Source organism: Rhododendron vialii, chromosome 13a (assembly GCF_030253575.1).
Source record: "Rhododendron vialii isolate Sample 1 chromosome 13a, ASM3025357v1".
Classification (NCBI taxonomy): domain Eukaryota; kingdom Viridiplantae; phylum Streptophyta; class Magnoliopsida; order Ericales; family Ericaceae; genus Rhododendron; species Rhododendron vialii.
The window spans coordinates 25,710,985-25,732,436 of NC_080569.1; the positions used below are offsets into that span (position 1 = coordinate 25,710,985).

Below are 21,452 nucleotides of genomic sequence, written 5' to 3' on the forward strand. Positions count from 1 at the left end.
TTTTTTGGTCCACTTTTTCCAATTAAGCCCCTGGATTGGAGGGACTAAGGTTAGTGTCCAGGGGTATTTACGTCAACCTGGATATGAGCCGTGTATTTTGCACTGTAGTCCAGATGATCCACGTGTCCCAGATCTCCAACATCAGAACGATCTAGGTTTTCCTGTGTCTCTTCTTCCCTCTTCGCTACTACTGTATTCTGCTGGGTTTCTTACCGAGGACGCTATGCCTGTGAACCTAGGTCTCTTTGCCATGCTTCTGCCGCCATTAAATCCAGGTAATCGATCTCGACCGCATCTTCTCTCTGGAAGAATCGGATCATTGTGAATCGTCAAGTTTTACTCCGAATTCGATCTGCCAATTCATTTTTGTTGGTCACATACAGATTAGGAATTGCTTTGTCTGCTAAATTTTGGATAGAGTCAGTTGTAATTGGGGTGAAATTTGTATTTTGCCAGTCGTTGCATGTTCTGTTACCTTCTCGCTAGCATAAAGTCGTTCCTGGTTTGGTGACCGAGATCAAGGATTTGTGCACGGCAGAAGGTAAATGCTATGGTGGATTAGTTTTCCATTTTGTCTTTCTCTCAAATGCTGTGATGGGAAAATATTTAAGTTGGTAGACCAAAACTGCTCTCAATTTTTAGTTTTCTATATGCAATTTGCTTCTTAGCTGTGTATGATTCGTCCACTTTTAAGTTTTTCCCCTGAGTTATGCAAAGCTCATTTTCCCCCTCTGTTGAGTTCGCAATTTGTGAATCTAGATAATGAAATTACATGTACTTGAAGTCTCAATAATGCTTGTGCACATCATATATGCTTACGTTTGCTTGTTTATCAATTACAGTATTATGATGATACTTTTAGTATTGGTAGAACTATTTGGTGCAAGTACTTTCGTTGCCCATAAACTTGGGTTGTCTTTTGTTGCGCTATGGTTGTTCGATGTCCTTTTGTCCGGTGGACTTAGGAAAGCCATCCAAGTGAGACATGTGATGTTGGTGGCTATTATTATGTGCTTACCACTCAAACTGAATAAGAAATTGCTGGCATATCGTACCCATGAGAAGATGGTAAAAACAATATTTAAGAAGCTTGGATCGGCCTAGAAAGACCCAGTTTGATCTGGCATATGTATAATTGATGTTATGGTGCCCAGAGAAAATTAGAGTGAAATATTAACTAATCAACTGAGGTCCTAATGGCTCAGATGTCTTATTCTCATTAGTTTCAAGGTTTTATGATGGTACTATTCGGTGAATCAATTTTAGTCTTATCAGGAAGTTAGCTATCTGTGATATGCAGATATGAGTTAATTGTGTGTAAAAAAAAGAGAGGCTAATTTTCTTTGGGTGTTATGAATCTTTTTTGCTGTAAGTAGTCTTGGCATGAAAAAGCTCCATAGGAAGTCAAATTTGCAAAAAAGAAGGCTGAGTATGAAAAGCTTACGAATGCTTATAAAAAGAAACAAGTAAATATAGTTGTGTCAATATGATAGCATTGACTGCATTGACTGTATTCAATGTAGTTTCCATTAGCTCTCTTATTTCTCCTGTAGTTTTTCTAATTTTCTATACCTCTTCTTTAAACTATATATGTTCTCGCAAACAGTTTCCCTACCCCTACCTGCGCACTGAAGGAAATAAAAAAAGAAGAAAAAACATGGCATTGTACCTCAACTTATTACAAACACTTGCAGTAAAAATGATACTACCCAGTAGCATATAAGTTCCACCAAAACATGAGGAAAAATATTCTGTATCTAGCATTATTCTGTGTGTGTGTGTGTGTGTGTGTGTGCGTGTGATTATAAGAAGTGAATGAGTTGAGCTGGTCACACAAAGAACTTAGTTACCCTCCTAATATTTTTACAAAGTTGAGGAGCTTAGTTACCCTCACAAGTATTGTTCTTTGATAGATTTCTACATTCTTGGTTCAAGAGATGAGGAATCACTATGTTTCCCTCATGCAATTGCTTATGATTGCCAATTTCTCATCTGATTTGTAGGTATTTAGCACTTTTATCTGTCTTGTTAGCACTGGAATCAGATAAAGCCAGATTATTAAAAATTACATATAACTTGTTTAGGCTGATATCATGCTATAAACTTTATATCAATGCAGTTTAACAAGGAATTTATTTTGGTGAATTTTAGAATCTTCGAGAGATTGATTTATGCTCTCTCTTATAAGGGGTGTGGAAGGATAAAGGAGAAAGGGACATATAGAAACTACACAACTCGAAATGATTCTTTGGTTTTTGGTAGTCCTAATTTTTGGGCACTATTTTCATCTTCATTTTAATGTGACTATTTGACTTTAACATACAATTGGGGAACTGAAAATTGTGAAGAACGTCTTGTGTTGATTAGGTTCGTTTGATTGTAGGTAATTTAAAATAGGGAAAAGGATCAGAGGTGCAGTTTCTGGTTTGTGACAATCAGTACTGTTGAAGAACCTGAGAAGGCTGTTGAGATGTTGAACCGATAGTTGGATATTTTCAATCCTATGATTGGTAATGCAGCTAATGCTCTTCTGCATGTAAGTTCTGTTAGCATTTTGTGCTTATGATTGTTTCTGGAGAAGGCATAGTATAGAACATCTGCTCGATTTATTAACCACAAGGACCCCTTTGCATCTGATTGTTAGCCACAAGTGGCACTTGACTCTTATTCCTTCTTTGGGACAGTTCATTTGAATGTTTGAACCTACATGTTACAATATATTTGATAACCCTTGATAATATCAAGCTTTAACTGTTTGAAGTTTGATAGAGTGAATTATTGGAAAAAAAATTAAGTTTCAACGTCGTATTTTCTTTTGAATATTCTGGCTTATACCGTCTGAAGTTTTCCACTCACTTGTGATTATTTGTACATTTTCCTGAAGCGATGCCTCCATTTTAAACTCTTTTGCTACCTGCATATTTAAGTTTTTGGTAGTAATATATAGGATTTTGAGGCATGCAATGGCATTGAGGAAGTCGCTATGCTCATAAAAGACAAACAAATACAAGAGAATTGGAGGTAATTTTCTGCCCAGGCTTTGGTTTTTCCCTGTCTTATTGACTGTTTAACTTGTGTAAACCACATAATTCCCGCCTTCTTTATGGTCAGTTAAGATATGTGAAGATTTTGGGGCATTTAAAGGATGAGGAAGCGATTAAGCAGAAGCTATGTAAACATTTAAACAATCTGGCATGCATTTAGGAAATGTGGAAGCTGAAGTCACATTCTTTGAATTTTTTTGTGATATGGAGATAGTGACCAGCAGTAACTTTATGTAAATAACTTCTTAACTATTCTATTCTACAATTTATTAAGCTATTCTCATTCAAAAAACAAACAACGGGCACGAAATCTTCTTGCAAGCACGACGGCATACACCTAGTTATTTTATAGGAGAGAAAAGCCGTGACGTTACGTCGTGGATCTACTCGAAAATTTGTAATCTTTGTATAATAGAACTAATCGAGAACGAGATTCATATTGCATATTTTTTGAGATTCATATTAAAAATTATAAGAAATTAAAATTGGCATGAATATCAAAATTGACGGGTCCGGCTATGATGCTCCCAGGCGGTTTTGGGAGCATCATACTCCCAATGAATTACAGCCCTTGGATGGAAAATAGATAAATCATAACTCTTGGATCAAAACCAAAAACTAAAAGTAGGGTGATTTGTTAAAAACGAGGTGGTTTTGACCAAAAAAACGAAGGATTACTTACCACAGAAACAGGCAACACTTATCATTGATTAAGGCAACACTTACCATCATATAAAGCAAAACTTACCACACAAACAGACAATACTTACAACAACCGGTTGGTCGATAACAAGTTACCGTTAATTTAAAAGAAAGCACCCTATTTTTTGGCAAAAAAAATTTGGAGATTTCGGGGATATATATATATTCACACCACTTTAAGCTATATACACCATATATTTTGCCTCTTTGCTAAGAATTGGGTAGTGAAAAACCTAAAAAATTGTGTTCAATTAACAATCTAGTTTAAAATTTTAATTTGTTATGAAGATATAATATAATTAGAAGAATTATCTAAAAACAAAAAAATTGAAAAATATTTTCCATAATTTCTAAATAACATTATAAATGTATTTAATTAATTTATTTTTAAATAACCATTTGTTATAGATATATTTAAGTAATTTACTTTTAAATATTATGGAAAAACTATATTATAGACATATTTACTTTTAAGTAACTTACTTTTAAATAATCATTTATTATATTTATTTATTTATTTATTTTTAATAGTACCTACCACATTAAATTTTTTTGGATCTACTTGTATTACTTTTATGATAAATTAAATAAAAGCATTTATATTAATAAAATTATTTTTAAAAAGGATCAAATAAATGAGATATTTCAATTTACTGGTTTCATTAGTAGTTACTGCTACATTGGCCAAGTGATCAATGTTAACCACAAAGACCGTTTACGACTTCATTTGCCAAATGATCAATATTAACCATTTTTGAAATTTGCTAATTGTATAATTTGAAGGATTGAAATAGATAAGTCCATGGTTAATCAATTAAACAAATTAGTCAGCCTACTTTAGCCAATTGTATTAATATTCGCTAATCACTATCAATCAACATCATTGTTAACTACTACATCTGCCAAATATGATTTTAATTGATTCAAATCGTTTGATCAATTGGTTTAACATATAACCAGATCAATCAATTACAAATGAATCAATCCTCGTTGATTGATCGCTGCCAAGTATATTGGTATCAACACTATTAGTTGTTAGATTTGCAAATTATATCATATTGATTAATATAAACTATATTCATGAAATTGAATAGCCCAATTTCATTAAATACTACCATAAATTCAATTAAGAATCCTACAAAATTATTCAATAATTATTAAGCAAAAATATACTAACATAGATATGCTTACTACAAATACTATTACCTATGGAATGGCAAACAAAACTATATTACCTACGGAGAGTACCTACCATTTCCATAACCATACTGTAGACACCCCAATCTGGGCTTTCAGATTAGTTTACTTTCGGTTTTTGAAAAACGGATCAAGAACACCCCGGGAATGATAAGTATTTGAGCTTTTAGTTTTTGAAAAACCCTTGAACCTCTAACCTTAGCCCAAAAACCCTACCGAAACGCGCTGATTTGAAGCTTGCGCGCGCAAATTAACTTGACAGGTGTTGGTCAATGGTCAAAGCTTGACCGTTGACCAACGCGTGAGTAAGTGGTACACGCGCGCGCTGCTCCCAAACCCGTGCGTGCTGGTCACGCTGCCAGGTGTGGTCAACAGTCAAAGCTTGACCGTTGAGCGTGCCAGTCCAAAACCTGTCCCCATCACCTTTATGGGTTAATAAGCTTAACTACCAAGTAACCCTCAGCCAGCCTCGTGGACTGGCTGAGCTCCTCTCTTTGCACCATATCTACCTTCCTCTCTCCCTATATATACCCCCCATGGTTCTTCCATTAAAAGGGTTCAAAAATTCAAAGGTTTACAAAAATTCATTTTCAAAAGGTTACCACTTTGTACTCTTTTAAGCCAACTAAAGAGATACAAAGGCATCCAAGAGCACAATTTGTTCTTCCTCCTTCAATCATCATACATCCAACCCCTCAATCTAGCCTTCAAATATCAAAGCTCAAATACTCTTTCAAACCCAAAACCAAAGGTATAGCATACTTACTGTTTACTGTTTGATCCCTGAGGGGGGCTAGCAGGGTCAAGGTTGGTAATCAATACCATGCCCTTGCCTTAAAGCTGGCAAGGTTTCAAAACCATGTGAGCATTGGACCAGCGCGCGCCAGTCATTTATATGCACGCGCCACTCCATGGCTGTGCGCGCGGATCTGCGTGGGGATTGGTTCCTTGCTCTTTTTATGCTTTAATTTGTATATAGATCACTACGAGCATGTAAATAACCAGTTTACTGTTTTCCTTTGTTAGAACTGTTAGCTGTATTTCAATATGCATATTTGTTACTGTGGAGTACCCCTGGGATCATTCTAGATATGTTCCAGAACCCAAAAACATGTAAACCAAACGGTTAAATGATTTAGACGCGCGCGCGCCGGGGAGCAATGCGCGCGCGCCGAGGCGCCATACGCGCGCGCCAGTCTGTATCTGACTAGTGAGTGGCCTTGCATGGGTAACTTGGCCTTAGGCCGTTGTTTTGTCTCCACACTGTTTATGGGGTGTTTTGTTAATTTGTAGGGCTTTTCAGTCTATAAACTGTTTATTAACTGCCTATCAACTGCTTGGTTTGTTCTGGGTGAGCACTGGTCATTTCCAGAGCCCAGAGGGTTGAGAATAAGAGCTGTGGGTTTGAGCTCACTGGCGAGTGCATGTCTCTTAGTGGCGCACGCAGGTGTGAACAGCATGCAGTGACTTGTTCAGTGCATGCTGGTTTCTTCCTGCGCACGTCACTCTAAAACAGGGCTTCCCAGTTTGTTTAAACTCCCACAGGAGTGTTCTCATCCTATACTAACTGCTTTTGCATCCATGCTATCATTCACATCCTACAAATTGTGTTACAGCTTTAATCCCCATAAAACTATTTCTCGCCCCTAAATGGCTAAAAAGAATTGATTAATCAAATAGAATCTCAAACATCTTTCACAAATGCCTAAGTAAAGACCGATCTTCGGATTGGGCGAGAGGGGTGCCTTAAAACCCGCCCCCTCTCGTAACCTGGCTCCCTAACCCAGATATGGTTATGACGGACTGATTCCTTCACTTTTTCAAATCAAACAGCGCGGCAGGTGCTTCGAAATACGGCTCCTTGGGTGTCGGACCTTCAAACCCGAGTTGCGACTCTGTATTCCGAGCGCTTGCTTCACCGCTTGTGCTCCCTCAATCCGCCTTACATTTTAAGGGCACGTTGCCCACAATGGCGACTCTGCTGGGGATAAGATCGAATCAATATTGGTCTATACTTAGATTTTAATACACTTGAGAACAATCCCACAAAAGTCTGTCAAAGTAGTGAGCTTCGCGCTGCTAAAGAAAGGATTGGTGATTTAACAGGACCACATGTCCGGCCATCCTGACTGGGCTTTTCCGATTGTTCTCTCATGTAGTTTCCTCTAAGTATTGATTAATAAATAGTATTACATTGATTTTTGTGGGGCCCAATTTTGGGTCCCTAAAAATGATTCGGTCATTTTATTAGTTTTAAAATATTTTTTGCGTAACCCTGTAAAAAAATCAGCTCAACGGGGTAAATGTAAGTGTTTGATCCAATCTTACAACTTTTTATTCAAAATTTTAATCCAGAATTCTGAATGAAAAGCTGTACAATTGGATCATACACTTACATTTATTTTATGGAGCTGATTTTTTGCAAGATCGCTTGAAAAAATATTTTAGAATTAGTGAACAGATCGGATAATTTGTGTATGACCCAAAAATGGACCCCACAAAAAATTTGTGCAAAATATGTGAAAAAAAGTCTGTGTGGATAGCAAAATTGGAGAGAGAAACATGTTTTCCGTTAGTTTTTGGACGGAGATTAACGGTAGGGGTTTAATTGATGAATTTTTTAATACGTCAGGTGTTTATGTGATGTTTTGTTAAGGTTAGGTGTCCATGTGTGATTTGCATGAAAAGGTATTTATGTGATGTTTTGTTAAGATCAGGTCTCATGTGTAATTTGCACGAAAGGTACGGTGGTAATATGAAATTTTCTTGTCTTTTAAAGCTGGAAGAGAGAAAGAGAAAGTAGTGGGTGAAGCAAAAGCGGGGTAAGAAATGGAGAGCAGTGAAGAAGAAGACGACTTCCCATCCATCGAATCCGTCACTCCGCAGTCCAAAATCGACACCATTTACCAGTCCAACACTGAAAAGGTTAATAACTTTCATCTCTTTTTCCCATAGTCCCATTGGTTTGGTCGCTGAGAAAATCCAGTCGAGGGAAATTAAAGTAAAGCCCAATGGTGTGTTCTACTTCAATTTCCACAAGTTCCAAACAAACCTGAGTGTTGAAATTTCTCCATTTTAACCTTCATCATTGATTAAAGTTGTTTAATGGGTTTTCGTTACATTTCTTGGGATAAGAATATCGGCAGGAACATTCATTTTTTTGAAAATAAAAATTATTTAGGAAATAGAGTCCCACATTGCTTGGGTGTGGAATGGGTGATCACTTAATAACATTTAGGACCTCTCCACTCATTACCAATTGGTTTTGAGATGGACATAAAGTTTTCACATGGTATAAGAGCGGGGCCCGTTCCAGCCCACATTTTAATAAAAAAAAATTACAATCCACACCCGGCGATGACAGACCAATAAAAAGGTTGCGTGGTGATAGGACCACACATGACAGACCTCAATAGCGGCTGCACGTAAGGGGGATGTTACCATATTGCTTGAGAGTTGAATGGGTGATCACTTAATAACATTTACATTTGAGACCTCTCCACTCATTGCCAATTGGTTTTGAGATGGATATAAAGTTTCTACATGGTATCAAAGCGGGGCCCGTTCCACTCCACATTTTATAAAATTCACAATCCACACCCCACGATGACAGACAAGCAAAAAGGCTGCATGATGATAGGACCCAAAAGTGGCCACACGTGACAGACCTCAAACGCGGCTGCACGTGAGTGGGATGTTAAGGAAATAGAGTCCCACATTGCTTGGGTGTGGAATGGGTGATCGCTTAATAACCTTTGGGATCTCTCCACTCATTGCCAATTGGTTTTGAGATGGATATAAAGTTTCTACAAAAATTACTTAAATGGGTTCTTGCGATAAGTTGGGAATATTTCAAAAGTTTGATCAGAACCATTGGAGGGGTTCTTATCTCATTAACCTTCTAAACCAAATTAACACTGAAATTTGATGAAAAATTGGGTGAAGGACTGGGAGGTTTTCTTACTGCGAGGACTCTGTTAAAGTCACTACCACTATATTAACACAGACTTTTCTTCATAAGGTGAAACCACGGTGATATCTGTGTGAATATTTGAACAAAAGTGAATGCATAACACAAATCAATATTCATCGGGATAGAAGGTGAAATAAAATTAGGTGGAGTCATTGAAATAAAATTACATGCGCCACAACGAACAACAACCATTGAAATAAAATTACGTGCACCACACAGAACTCAGTAGGAGGTGACTTTAAAAAGGGCAAATTAAAAGATTACAGAAGTACTATGGGTTACATAAGTGTTGAAGAGTTGAGGGGGGCATATACCCCCATTGGCCATAGTGTAAATCCTGAGGATGGGGCGGAGGATGAGGTTGGAGTTGGTATGGCTGCTGTCTTTGCCAAGGGAAAAGGTGCCGTTGAAGAGAAGGATTGGTTTGATTGTTGTGACAATTCTGTTTTGAATGAGTTTTTGCAACCTAGCCAAATATGATGTATGATGTGCTTGCACGTGTGGGCGTAGATGTTTGCCTCCTGTTTAGTTGAAAATGGGTTTGAACACACCAAACACCCTAACAAATGGGTGCGGACGCATTAAACACTCCTCTCCTTAAAATGTTTCTTTTCCCTCAGGTACTTTACATCGCGGACAGGAGCGTGAATCTAGAGAGGATTTCATTTGATTGTTTGGTATAATTGTTCCTAATTATGTCTCTCTTTTGTTTTTTTGTTTTTTTGAAAATTGTCTCTCTTTTGTTTAACCACGAAAAAATTACATATAAAAAGGACGCAACTCTTTGAGCTATTGATATGCAATATGTATGCTCCTGAGGAGGTAGAAGCCCCTTTACTATCTGAGTTTTGTGTTTTTAAGCTGTTTTTGCAGTGTAGCCGAATATGGTGTCATATGCCTGCATGTTTTAGTGTAGATGCGTGCCTTCCCCGATATGTTTAATAGCGTTTCAATTTGTTACTTTTTAGGCTTTGAAATAGTCAAACGCCTACCACAACAATTTTCCCCACATTTCCTTGGATAAATGCAACAGTTATAAGTTGAAAACATTATGCATGTAGGGAATCAGGAAACTCTGTTTTGAGCTTTTGGATTTAAAGGATGCAGTGGAGAACTTGTGTGGAAATACTCGCACAAAATACCTGGCTTTCTTGAGGTAATGTAGTGTGTTTGTTTTTCTGCTGACATCTCTCTTTTCTGTTGATAGCACACAATGAGCGAATTTGTGAATAACCATAGGAACCAAACATGACATATACCTCTGCAAAAATGTCTCTATAAAACTTCCTAATATTTCCAATCTCTCTCTAAAGCCTTGGCTGTGGTTGCATGACTATTGACATAGACTGTGTAGGGCGAAAATGAACTTGATATCCTGTCTACTTTTGGTGTGTTCATAATGGGAGATCGTGGTAGAAAGTTAAAACCATCAAGGAACCAAGTTTTTACACACGTAAGTGATGCATTTTACAAATTTTGCCCATTTCTTGATGAATCTTCATTACTTGGAATAGTAAATTTAAGAAGTCAAATGTAGTTCATTGTTTAGTGTTTGATGATTGTGAAGCTCAGGCATGTTTTCCACGACACGCTTGCGTAAGTGCAATGACTGGGCTAAGGTCATTGTGTTGTCCTGTATATTGAGTAACTTGAGTTATATTGTCAGAAACATGAAGCCTCAAAACGTTGCACCTAAAGCCACTAAACTCCTAAAGTATCAACATTTCATATTTTGGGACTGCTAAACGAACTAGCAGTTCAAAGAGTCATTGACTTCTCATGGGTATTGCCATAGTCAGTGTTACCGGTCTGACGAATTTTAGTAAAATTATTGAGATATCACCTCCTTGTTGAATATATGTCCTGACAAACATTGTGGCTATTAAATGATTCCTCAACTGCATATAAGCTTAGTTGAATGTCTTTTTGTTCTGTAACTTTGGCAAATAGATCTGATCCACATATGCAGAATATTAGTTATGGTGATTATTGCAGGCTATCTGAAGAAGTGGTGGAAACGGAGCATGAGTTGAATGATCTACGAAAGCTTATTTCTGCTCAAGGTATCCTTGTGCATGATTTGAAGAGTGGTGTATGCTGTGAATTGGATGAGTGGAACCAAGTTATTGGTGACATCCGGGAAACTGAGCAAAACCAGGAAAATTCTAAACTTGAGGATCCCTTGCCAAATGAAGCAGAAGATCACAAAAGGATATTTTTGGAGAATGTTGATGTTCTCTTGGCTGAGCACAAAGTGGAAGAAGCATTGGAGGCATTGGACATTGAAGAGACAAGTCACCCAGAGCTGAAAGGCTCAGGAGATACTTCATCTGCTGAACCCTCGTCGTACAAGTCCGCCTTTCTGAAAAGAAAGGCAATGGTTGAGGATCAGCTAGTTGAGATCACTGAACAACCCTTGGTTGGTATTCTTGAACTGAAGAAGGCTTTATCTGGCTTAGTAAAGCTTGGAAAAAGCGCTTTGGCTAATCAGTTACTGTTGAAATCTCATGGATCGCGGCTTCAAAGAAACATCGAGGCTTTTCTTCCATTTTGCCCTAGTTACCTGGAAACATATTCAGCCACATTATCGAACCTTGTGTTTTCGGCGATCTCATTGACATCAAAGGACTCTAGCTTGGTGTTTGGCGACAATCCTACTTATACAAATAGAGTCATTCAATGGGCAGAATGTGAAATTGAATCTTTTGTACGGTCGGTTAAGGAGAATGCTCTTCCTTCTGAGACGGTTTATGCTTTGCGTGCAGCCAGTATTTGTGTTCAGGCCAGTCTTAGTCACTGTTCTGCATTGGAATCGCAAGGCCTAAAACTCTCAAAGTTGCTTTTGGTGCTTTTGCAACCATACATTGATGAAGTCATGGAGTTGAATTTTAGACGGGCTAGAAGACAAGTTCTTGACTTTGCTGAAACAGATGAGAGCTTGCCACTGTCACCTCGCTTTGCCTCTCCACTTTCTATTTTTGCAACATCATCTGATAACTTTCTCATCGGTTGTGGAATGAGGTTCATTTTCATCATCAAAGTATGTTGATTCTAGGGAATGGAAACTTATATAGTACATGGTTTGCTTTTGGGTACACTAGAAACAAAATATTTGCTTGGCATAAACATCAGGGATTGCAGAACTATTAGTATTTTGAGAATGACTTTGACCATGTGATTCATGTTGTTACTCAAGAGTCTACAGAACCATTTTTCCTATGATATGACATGCATGAGAAAATCTTAGGTGGCCTATAATCGGACTTTTTCATCTTATAAATTGACTGTCAAGTGTCAAACCATATTCCTTGTCGTTGTCCACCTGTATGTGGTCCTGATCTTTTGTGATTTTTGCAATGACCCTTAGCATCTAGTAATCCGAGGAAACAAGCTTCTGGAATTAGTCCATGTGCCAGAAATTTTTGAGCTTGTTAGTTCAGATTACATGTAGACTCTACATACACTAGGAGGCATGGTCACTCCTCTTAGCATACTGCATCCCCTGTATCTGGTAATGATACTTGTCGAGCATTAATATATAAGTGTAAGACCCACGTCCTAATGTATATATATTGTTTCCATAATTCATCTAGAAAAGTCTATGCTTCAGACATACATTAGAAAGGCCCGTCCATCGCGGGGTATGCCCATTAAACTCTTCTCAGCGCTTCACACAAGCTTCCAGAAATTATAATGGAGGCGATCATGGACACAAATGAGTTACCCCTGGGCTCTGAACACAAGCCTCGAAAAACTAAATGGAGGATTAAAAGAATTACACATTTGGCTATTTAGTTATTGCGATGGTAAACCTTTTTAACTGCTGAGGGTTTCCTATTTCAACTTTCGTCAACATGTGAACTTAGAGAATCAATTAATTACTATTTTCCGTATAAATAATTATATCTTTGCTCAATTCTGTTCTTCATTCTTTAAAAAACTGCCATGATTTTTTGTCCAGTTTTGTGTCATATACTTGCCATGTCTTCGCATTCATGCCTTGTGGTATGATGTATTGGTAATGGTAGAGACGTGTTCGTGTAAACGGGGTGAGTAGATCGCCGTGCATGCTTATTTGAACATGAATTTGGTACCAAGTCAAACTCAGATCTCAAAATTCTCTGCATGGATATGCGGTGTGATTGGCTGGATGGTGACTTAAATTTGTTTTGTTATACTTTGGGGATGTGTAGATAGGTCAAATATCTACATGGCTGTTGCCACATTCGTGGTTTAGTTATCAATTGATAATGTAGAGGATGACATATTCTTTGCAGGAGATCGTAGAGCAGTTAACTCCCCTTGTCATTTTTCACTTTGGAGTGAACATCCTGACCAGAATTTCACATCTATTTGACAAGTATGTGGATTCTTTGATTAAAGCGTTACCTAGCCATTCTGAAGATGACAATCTTACAGACTTGAAAGAAGCTCTACCTTTTAGAGCAGAGACGGACTCTGAACAGCTTGCGCTATTGGGAACAGCGTATACTGTTGCGGACGAGCTATTACCAATGGCTGTGTCCAGAATTTTGAGTGCACTTAATGAAAGCAAGGAAGCAGGGACTGGAGTAGGTGATAACATCATTGCCACATCAAGTAGTACTATAGAACTCAAGGATTGGAGGCGCCATCTTCAACATTCACTGGACAAGCTCAGAGATCACTTCTGTCAACAATATGTTTTGAGTTTCATTTACAACAGAGATGGGAAAACGCGTTTAGCTGCACAGATTTATTTAACTGGTGAAGGAAAGGATCTGTTCTGGGATTCTGATCCTCTGCCTTCACTACCCTTCCAGGTTGTCTTTTCCTCCTCAAACTACCGAAAGTATCATATTTGGTCGATGTTTTTACTCTTCAATTTTGCATGGTTTTGTTAATTACGATGTTCCTTATCGTGTCAAAAGTAATGGTAACTTGTAAAATATTCTATGAGGAACTTTTAGGAACGTGGACATTGGATCAACTTTAGCCACTTCATGCAATCTTATCTGCTTTAGTTCTTCTATTTCCTTGTAATGGAAATTTGTTTCAGGTATTTGAATCGTTTTCCCCTGCCAGTCTATAGTTGCATTTGGTTATTAACTTGTTTGTCTGTTTCAAGTTATTTTATCAATCTTTCATGTTTTATCTCTGCTAAATGTTGTGGTATTAACATGTTTGAGTGCAGTTTTACCTTGTGCTTGCAATCCTTCTGATATTAATATGCAAAGGAAATACCCCTTTTGGTGTCCTTTCTTGAGATTGTGTATTTTCTTCTACTGCCAAAGCTGTGTTCCTGAAATTGAACTTTTACACTAAAAGATTTTGAGTCTCTGTCAACTGGTATGGGCAAAATGGTAAAAGACTAAATTGATGAGTACCCATCCTACACCCAGTATCCACGTTAATAGATCACCCTCTCTTCCTCTCTAAAACTACCCCTTTTGATCTCTCTCTCTCTCTCTCTCTCTCTCTCTCTCTCTCTCTCTCTCTCTGTGAAAACTCTTGAACATGTTGAATGACGGGGAACAAGATCACAGAAGTTAAAATTGGTGGGTATATTGTGTTATGCAAAAACTTACAGAGAGCATTCTTCAAAGTACTACCTCAATGTCTTTCAATTCATTTTTAATCCGTCTTCTTGCTGCAAAGTGCAATTTTGTAGCAACATGGGAATGCAAAATGTGGTTTAGTGAGTTTTTCCTTTTATGTAGCCAAAAAAAAATAGATATCTCCTTTTCTCGTTTGCAACTAGTCCTCTTGATTTCTTGCTGAAGATATTTCACGGTATGGTTGCAGGCACTATTTGGGAAGCTGCAACAGTTAGCAACTGTGGCTGGAGATGTGTTGGTCGGGAGAGAGAAAATACAGAAAACTTTGCTTGCCAGGCTAACATTGACTGTGGTTATGTGGTTATCTGATGAACAGGAGTTCTGGGGTGTGTTAGAGGACCAGTCTGCACCTCTTCAGGCATCAGGGCTGCAGCAGGTGATTTTCTATCCAGATTGCCTCCTTATCCATTTTTTCAACTGTAAAGTTGAACATACGTTAAGAAATGTAAATCAACAAAAGATGGGAAGGTGTGCTGAGCACAGTTGTATTGCAGATATAGGGTCCAAACCGTCCAATATTCTTGCATGTGCACAGCACAGCTACTTTCGCTTGGGGGTTAATTTGGATTTTGTTCTTGATTTCTGATTTTAGTTTCCTTTGAATTCATTTTAATTAGGAAGCTTATCGGTTGTTTCCTTCTAGTAATAGGATTCTTATTTTTTAAAATCTTTGTTAGGGTTTTAGCCTCTATAACTAAGAGCTTTGACATAGGTGTTGAGTAAGAATTGATTGATGGGAGATTTGGTGATCGGTCCACTATAGTGATTTTATAAACCCACAAGTCCACACACCCTTGGGTACCCTATGAAAGTGCCTAAAACCCTAAATCCTATGAAAGTGCCTAAACCACTAAAACCCTGTAATAGGAAAGTGCACTCTAAAACCCTATGAAAGTGGTACCAGAAACTAGACAAGTGTAAAACAGAGGGGAGAAAACTGATATGTGTTATTGATTCATAGATGATTACAAGGAGGAAGCGAAATCGGGCTGCAGTGTGGGTCTTCGTGAAGAAGTCAGCCAACTACAACGTGGGGGAAACAAAGGGTAAGGTAATGGTAGCTGACTGAAGATGCTGACAAACAAAATGGCAATCGATTTTGATGTGCTTGGTACGTTCATGGAAGACCGAGTTGTGGGCTATCTGAATAGCACTTTTATTATCACAATACAGAGGCGTAGGAGAAGAGATATGGAGCCAGCGGAGCCAAACTATTTCTGAGGTAGCATGAGCCATAGCACGATATTCAGCTTCAGCAGTGGAACGAGCAACAACAGATTGCTTTTTGCTTTTCCAGGAGATAAGGGAATCGCCTAGAAAAACACAACGGCCAGAGGTTGATTTGCGGTCACTAATATCTCCTGCCCAATCAGCATCGGCGTAAGCTTGAAGAGTCAAACTTGACGTAGAAGAGAGCAAAAGACATTGATGGATAGTACCACGAACATAACGCAAAATGCGTAATAGGGCGGCCCAATGGATAGACCGAGGAGCACAAACATACTGACTCACAATATGAACAACATGGGCAATGTCATGCCGAGTCATAGTAATATAAACCAAGCAGCCCACCAACTCACAATATTCAATAGGATCCTCTAAAGGAACGCCATCAGAGGGAGAGAACTTGGCATGGAGCCCAAGAGGAGTGTCAACGATTTTGTTATCAGTGAAACGAGCATGGTGGAGAATATCAGTAACATACTTGGACTGGCCCAGAAGATACCCTTTAGGAGAAGAAGCAACCTCAATACCAAGAAAATACTGAAGAGGGCCCAAGTCTTTCATTTCAAACTCACGGAAGAGATGACATTTCACGTCATCAATAGCAGCAGAATCAGAACCAGTGATGATCATATCATCCACATACAACAATAGAAGGATCAAACCACGAGAGGTGCGCCAAAGAAAGAGCACAGAGTCGTGCATACTAGGCTGAAACCCAATCTGAAGAACCACATCTTGAAAACGGGCATACCAAGCACGAGGAGATTGTTTCAAACAATAAAGGGCGCGGCGCAAGCGACAAACAAGACTAGAGGGATGAGAGAAGCCGGGAGGAGGACACATATAAACCTCTTCAGAAAGATACCCATTAAGAAACACATTCTTCACATCTAACTAATAAAGAGGCCACTGATCCACAGCAGCAACAAATATCAAAGTGCGAACAGTGGTCATTTTGGCGACAGGTGCAAAGGTCTCATAATCAATCCTATACTCCTGAGAAAAGCCCTTAGCATCTAAGCGGGCTTTGTAGCGTTCCAAGTATGATTTTGAGCAAGAGCAGTAAGTTCAACATTCATGGCTTCCACCCAATTAGGATCATTACAAGCTTCTTTATAAGACCTAGGCTCAAAGTAAATGTGAATCCGAGAAAGAAAAGATTGATAAGAAGTAGGAAAAGCAAGTAAATGTGGATGGCGATTTTCACGATTAGGATACCAGCGAAGAGGCGGATCAGGAGCTTTTGAAGCAGGTTGGGAGGCAGAAGAGTTGGGAGGTGGAGGTGAAGAAGAAGCTATAGGAATATCGGATATCTCAAGAGTGGAGGTATATTCATCTGATGGCACGTCCATAGGGAAGGGATCAATATGAATCAGATCCTCTTTGGCCACAGGAGTAGCTTTGGGAGGAAGAGTGAAATAAGGTAAACGCTCTAAGAATGTGACATGTCGTGATACATATAGCTTCTTTGTCACTGGATCATAACACCGATAACCCTTTTGATTAATGCCATACCCCAAGAAGACACATACGGCACATCGAGCACTGAGCTTAGTATGATCCTTCTTGGGGAGAAGGACAAAACAGGTAGAACCAAACACACGGAGGAGAGAGTAGTTGGGAATTTGACCGTAGAGTTGCTCATAAGGAGAATTGCCAGACAGAAAGGGAGTGGGCATCCGATTTAGAAGATAAGATGCTGTGAGGATAGCTTCTCCCCAGAAAACAGAAGGAACGGAAGATGACAATAAGAGGGATTGAGCGTTGTTAAGAAGGTGACGATGCTTCCTTTCGGCTCTACCATTTTGGGAAAGAGTGTCAGAGGATTGATGAATAGTCCCATGTGTCTAAGAAGGCTGTAAATTCAGAAAGAGAGTACTCCCCACCCAGGTCAGAACGAAGGTTTTAATAGATGCAAAAAACTGAGTTTGAATCATGGCATGAAAAGTCTGATAAATTTTAAAGAAATCAGACTTGTGTGTCAACAAATAAACCTAGGTATACTGACTATAATCATCGACAAAAGAAACATAATAAACAAAACCAGCTTTTGTTGCAACTGGGGATGGGCCCCATAAATCTGTATGAACAAGCTGAAAAGGAGATGAAGAGACAGAAGTATTTTTATTTAAAGGCAATGCAAACATTTTGGAAAGTTTGCAACCACTACAATCTGAAATATCACTGATAGAAATTTGACCCAAAGAACCAGATTTAACTAAGAGTTTAAGACGCTCACTAGACAAATGTCCTAATCTAGAATGCCAAAGAAAGGAGACGACTTCTGATCTAAACGGAAAGACGACGCAGCAGTAGGAGATGACTTGGATGGGATGTGCAAGCTCTCCAAGGTATAGAGATCACCAACTCTATGGGGCTTGTCCCAATCTGCTTCTTGGACTCCCGATCCTACACAACACAATCAAAAGAAGAAAATACGATATCAAAACCAGAGTCAGATAGCTGGCTAATTGAAAGGAGGCTTAATGTTAACTGAGGAACATAAAAGACATTAGAAATAGATAGCGAAGTCAAGTGGATGGAACCAATAGAAACATGCATGGGAGATCCATTTGCAGTGGCAACACTAATAGGAGAGGTGGGAGAGACACATTTAATAAGAAGAGAGGAATCAAAAGTCATATGATGTGAACAACCAAAGTAAAAAATCCAAGAGATCGGTAATATACCTGTGACACTTGAACCATGCAAACCTGAGTGGGTAGAGGACATGGCAGAAGCTTGGTAATGATCCCCCTGAAGACTTCCATGAAAGCCTTATACTGCTGATATTGCTCGAACATGGGAGGAGAAGGAACCACACCAAAGGTAGGTGCTGCTAAGGCTGCAGAAGGGCGATAATGCTGGTGTGATGTCCGAGAAGGGCCACTTGAATGAGAATTATTTCTGCCCTTCGGCTGAACACGCTTAGGGCATGCATGCTTCCAATGACCCTTCTGATGACAATAGCTGCACTCATCTGTGGGAATGTGAGGTTGAGGATTGCCCGAAACCTGAGAAAGATGGGATGCCGGAGTGGGCAAGAGAGGTGCAGAGTACTGAATAGGCGGGGCAGACTGGGTAGCAAAGATAGACTGTGAGGGAGGTGCAAGATTAGCCACTTTGAACCGGGTTTCCTTAGCAATAAGGTCATGAACTGTACAAGTCGCTGCTCCTCACGAAACTTGACATAGCTATCAAGTAACTGCAAATCTGAAGTTTCCACAAGAGCTAACTGATCCCAATAAGTAGTCATCTCATTATAAAACTCTTGAATCGATTTATTGTTTTGGGTGGTATTCCGGATAAACATTTCAAGCTTGTATCGTTTAGCAAAGTTCGATTCAAGATACAGAGCTTTTAAATAATCCCAAACTTTCTTTGCAGTGTTATATTTTGAGAAATTCATACCAATACTTGGTTCCACGGAGTTGTCAGAATTTGAGCATTCTCTTTGGTCCTTTTTCCTGAGGCAGTAGCATACTCTGGGTCTTTTGGATCAGAAGGGGGTAACGTTGAACCATCTACGTGCCCCCACATTTCTTTACCCATAACTAAAATTTTCATCACATGTGACCAATATGAATAGTTATTACCAGTCAAATGTACACTAATAGGGATCTTATTGTCAACCTTGGTGAATAACAGAACAAAGAATCTGAAATACCAAATCTGTTCTAAAGAAGCAGAATCAGAGCAGTTGCAATCAAACAGAGTCACTGGAGAGTAGTCAGAAGGTTGCCGGAGATGACTGAGTGATGAGTTGTGTTTGAAACAGGCAGGAAAAGGCTGGAGGAGCACCTTTGGAGGTTGTTGGAGACTGTTGAGGGTAGCTGATGAGGGTCAGAAAGGGTTTTGTAGTTGTCGGTTGTGTATGTGACTGAGAGAGAGAGAGAGAGAGAGAGATGGAGATGGACAGATTTAACAGAGGGAAGTTACGAAGCTATTCCGATGAAATGCCGGATCGGTATAGCTCTGATACCATGAAACCAGACAAGTGTAAAACAGAGGGGAGAAAACTGATATGTGATTCATATATGATTACAAAGCTGGGTATAAATAACCCTAGAAATGATACACAAAAGGAAAACCTAATCAAGTCTAATTGATATGATTATGCTAATCAAACCTAGTTGATATGATTACGCTAATTAAGCCTAATTGATATGATTATGCCTAATCTATGATTACAATATGATTACGCCTAATCTGTGCCATAATTGGAGGGATACACTACGATACATTTCCTTTCACAGTACCCTATGCTAGGATACCTTACCCTACCTTATAATAGGAAAGTACACCCTAAAACCCTATGAAAGTCTCTAAACCCTAGGGTACCCTACCCTACCCTAGGGAGTGGCTTGGGCCTGCTATGAACTTTTTAAAATGGACTTGACACATTACAAAACTAATAGGTGGACTTGTGGGCTTATGAAATTCACATAATGGACCTAAGACCAATTTTTTATTGATTCATTTAAAATTGAGTTGACAAGGCTATGGCCCTTGTTTGGTTCTTCTTCCCTTTCTATTCCTCTCAAAACTATATCAATTTTTTCAACAACACTTTGCAAGGTAAAGAGCATCTGAATGAGAAATAACATGAAAGACAAATGTAAAGAGTGTCCTATGAGTGCCACCGTGCCGACACGTGTTCAAACAAAAAGAGCACTCTATTAGACGTGCGTATGCTTCTTAGTGTTCTATGTAGTTTTTGGAGATGTATTGGTAATTGGTATTACAATAGTTTTGTGTTTGTTTGATTCGTGTTTATGAGTCTATATTATATGCATTGCTAAATAGTTGTGAATACTCACTCACTCTCTCTCTCTCTCTCTCTCTCTCTCTCTCTCTCTCTCTCTCTCTTGTTGGCAGTTAATTCTAGACATGCACTTCACTGTTGAAATAGCGCGTTTTGCGGGTTACCCATCACGACAGATCCATCAGATGGCATCTGCCATAATAGCTCGCGCAATTCAGACCTTCTCCGCCAGGGGCATAGATCCACAAAGGTACCCATCTATTTGCTTTGATTTTTCCCCCACAGAATATAAAAATTTGCTTGGATTTTGACCTTATTCTGCCTGAAAATTAAACTCTCATTCCTTGTAAGTGCACTTCCCGAGGACGAATGGTTTGTTGAGACTGCCAAAACAGCTATAAACAAGCTTCTACAGGGAGCCTCCGGTTCGGACGGATCGGACATTGAGGAAGAACACCTCATGATGATGCATGATGATGGACAGATGATGATGATGATGAGTGATGGTGGTCACATCTTGATGAATGATGAGGACATCTCTGATTCTGATGACTCTCCTTCTTCCCTTTCAACACTTGGTTCCCTCGAGTCATTTGTTTCTGCAGAGATGGGTGAACTTGAAAGTCCTGGTTACCTAACGGATCCTGAAAGCTGAAAGCATTGGATAAATTCATGTCTAATAGAGAGATTTGTATGTTCGTATGCTAGGGAATATGCAGTTAAAGAGTTAGTTTGGTTATCGCTGTTGTAGTTTGTATATTTAAGATGTTCTCTACTAGTACTACGTGTTTATCATATTTTAGTACTTCATGGTAGAACTGAGAAGAGCATGTCTTGGAAATTTAGTTAGGGGGCTGTTACCTCCTTGTAGATCAAGCAATTTTTAGCAAAAATAAATAAAAATCATGTCAATTGGCTGAAACTTTATTATGTTGGTGCATTTGTTC

General features: G+C 38.9%; 1 protein-coding gene across 5 annotated transcripts; it reads left to right on the top strand.

Annotated features, from left to right (window-relative positions):
• Nucleotides 1-106: 106 nt before the first annotated feature.
• LOC131313766 (exocyst complex component EXO84C) lies at nucleotides 107-21,427 on the top strand. Of its 5 annotated transcripts, none has more exons than XM_058342268.1 (11): nucleotides 107-275; nucleotides 457-541; nucleotides 2,384-2,536; nucleotides 2,948-3,021; nucleotides 7,723-7,868; nucleotides 9,978-10,072; nucleotides 10,912-11,956; nucleotides 13,194-13,718; nucleotides 14,701-14,889; nucleotides 20,619-20,755; nucleotides 20,857-21,427. In XM_058342268.1, exons 5-11 carry the CDS (start codon nucleotides 7,773-7,775, stop codon nucleotides 21,158-21,160), a joined length of 2,391 nt encoding a protein of 796 aa, XP_058198251.1. In that variant the 5' UTR covers nucleotides 107-275; nucleotides 457-541; nucleotides 2,384-2,536; nucleotides 2,948-3,021; nucleotides 7,723-7,772; the 3' UTR covers nucleotides 21,161-21,427. The 5 variants fall into 5 exon arrangements, with proteins under 5 accessions (XP_058198251.1, XP_058198253.1, XP_058198252.1 ...); XM_058342270.1 differs by having other exon boundaries at nucleotides 130-275; nucleotides 2,384-2,510; XM_058342269.1 differs by lacking the exon at nucleotides 457-541 and having other exon boundaries at nucleotides 169-275.
• The last annotated feature ends 25 nt before the right edge of the window (nucleotides 21,428-21,452 follow it).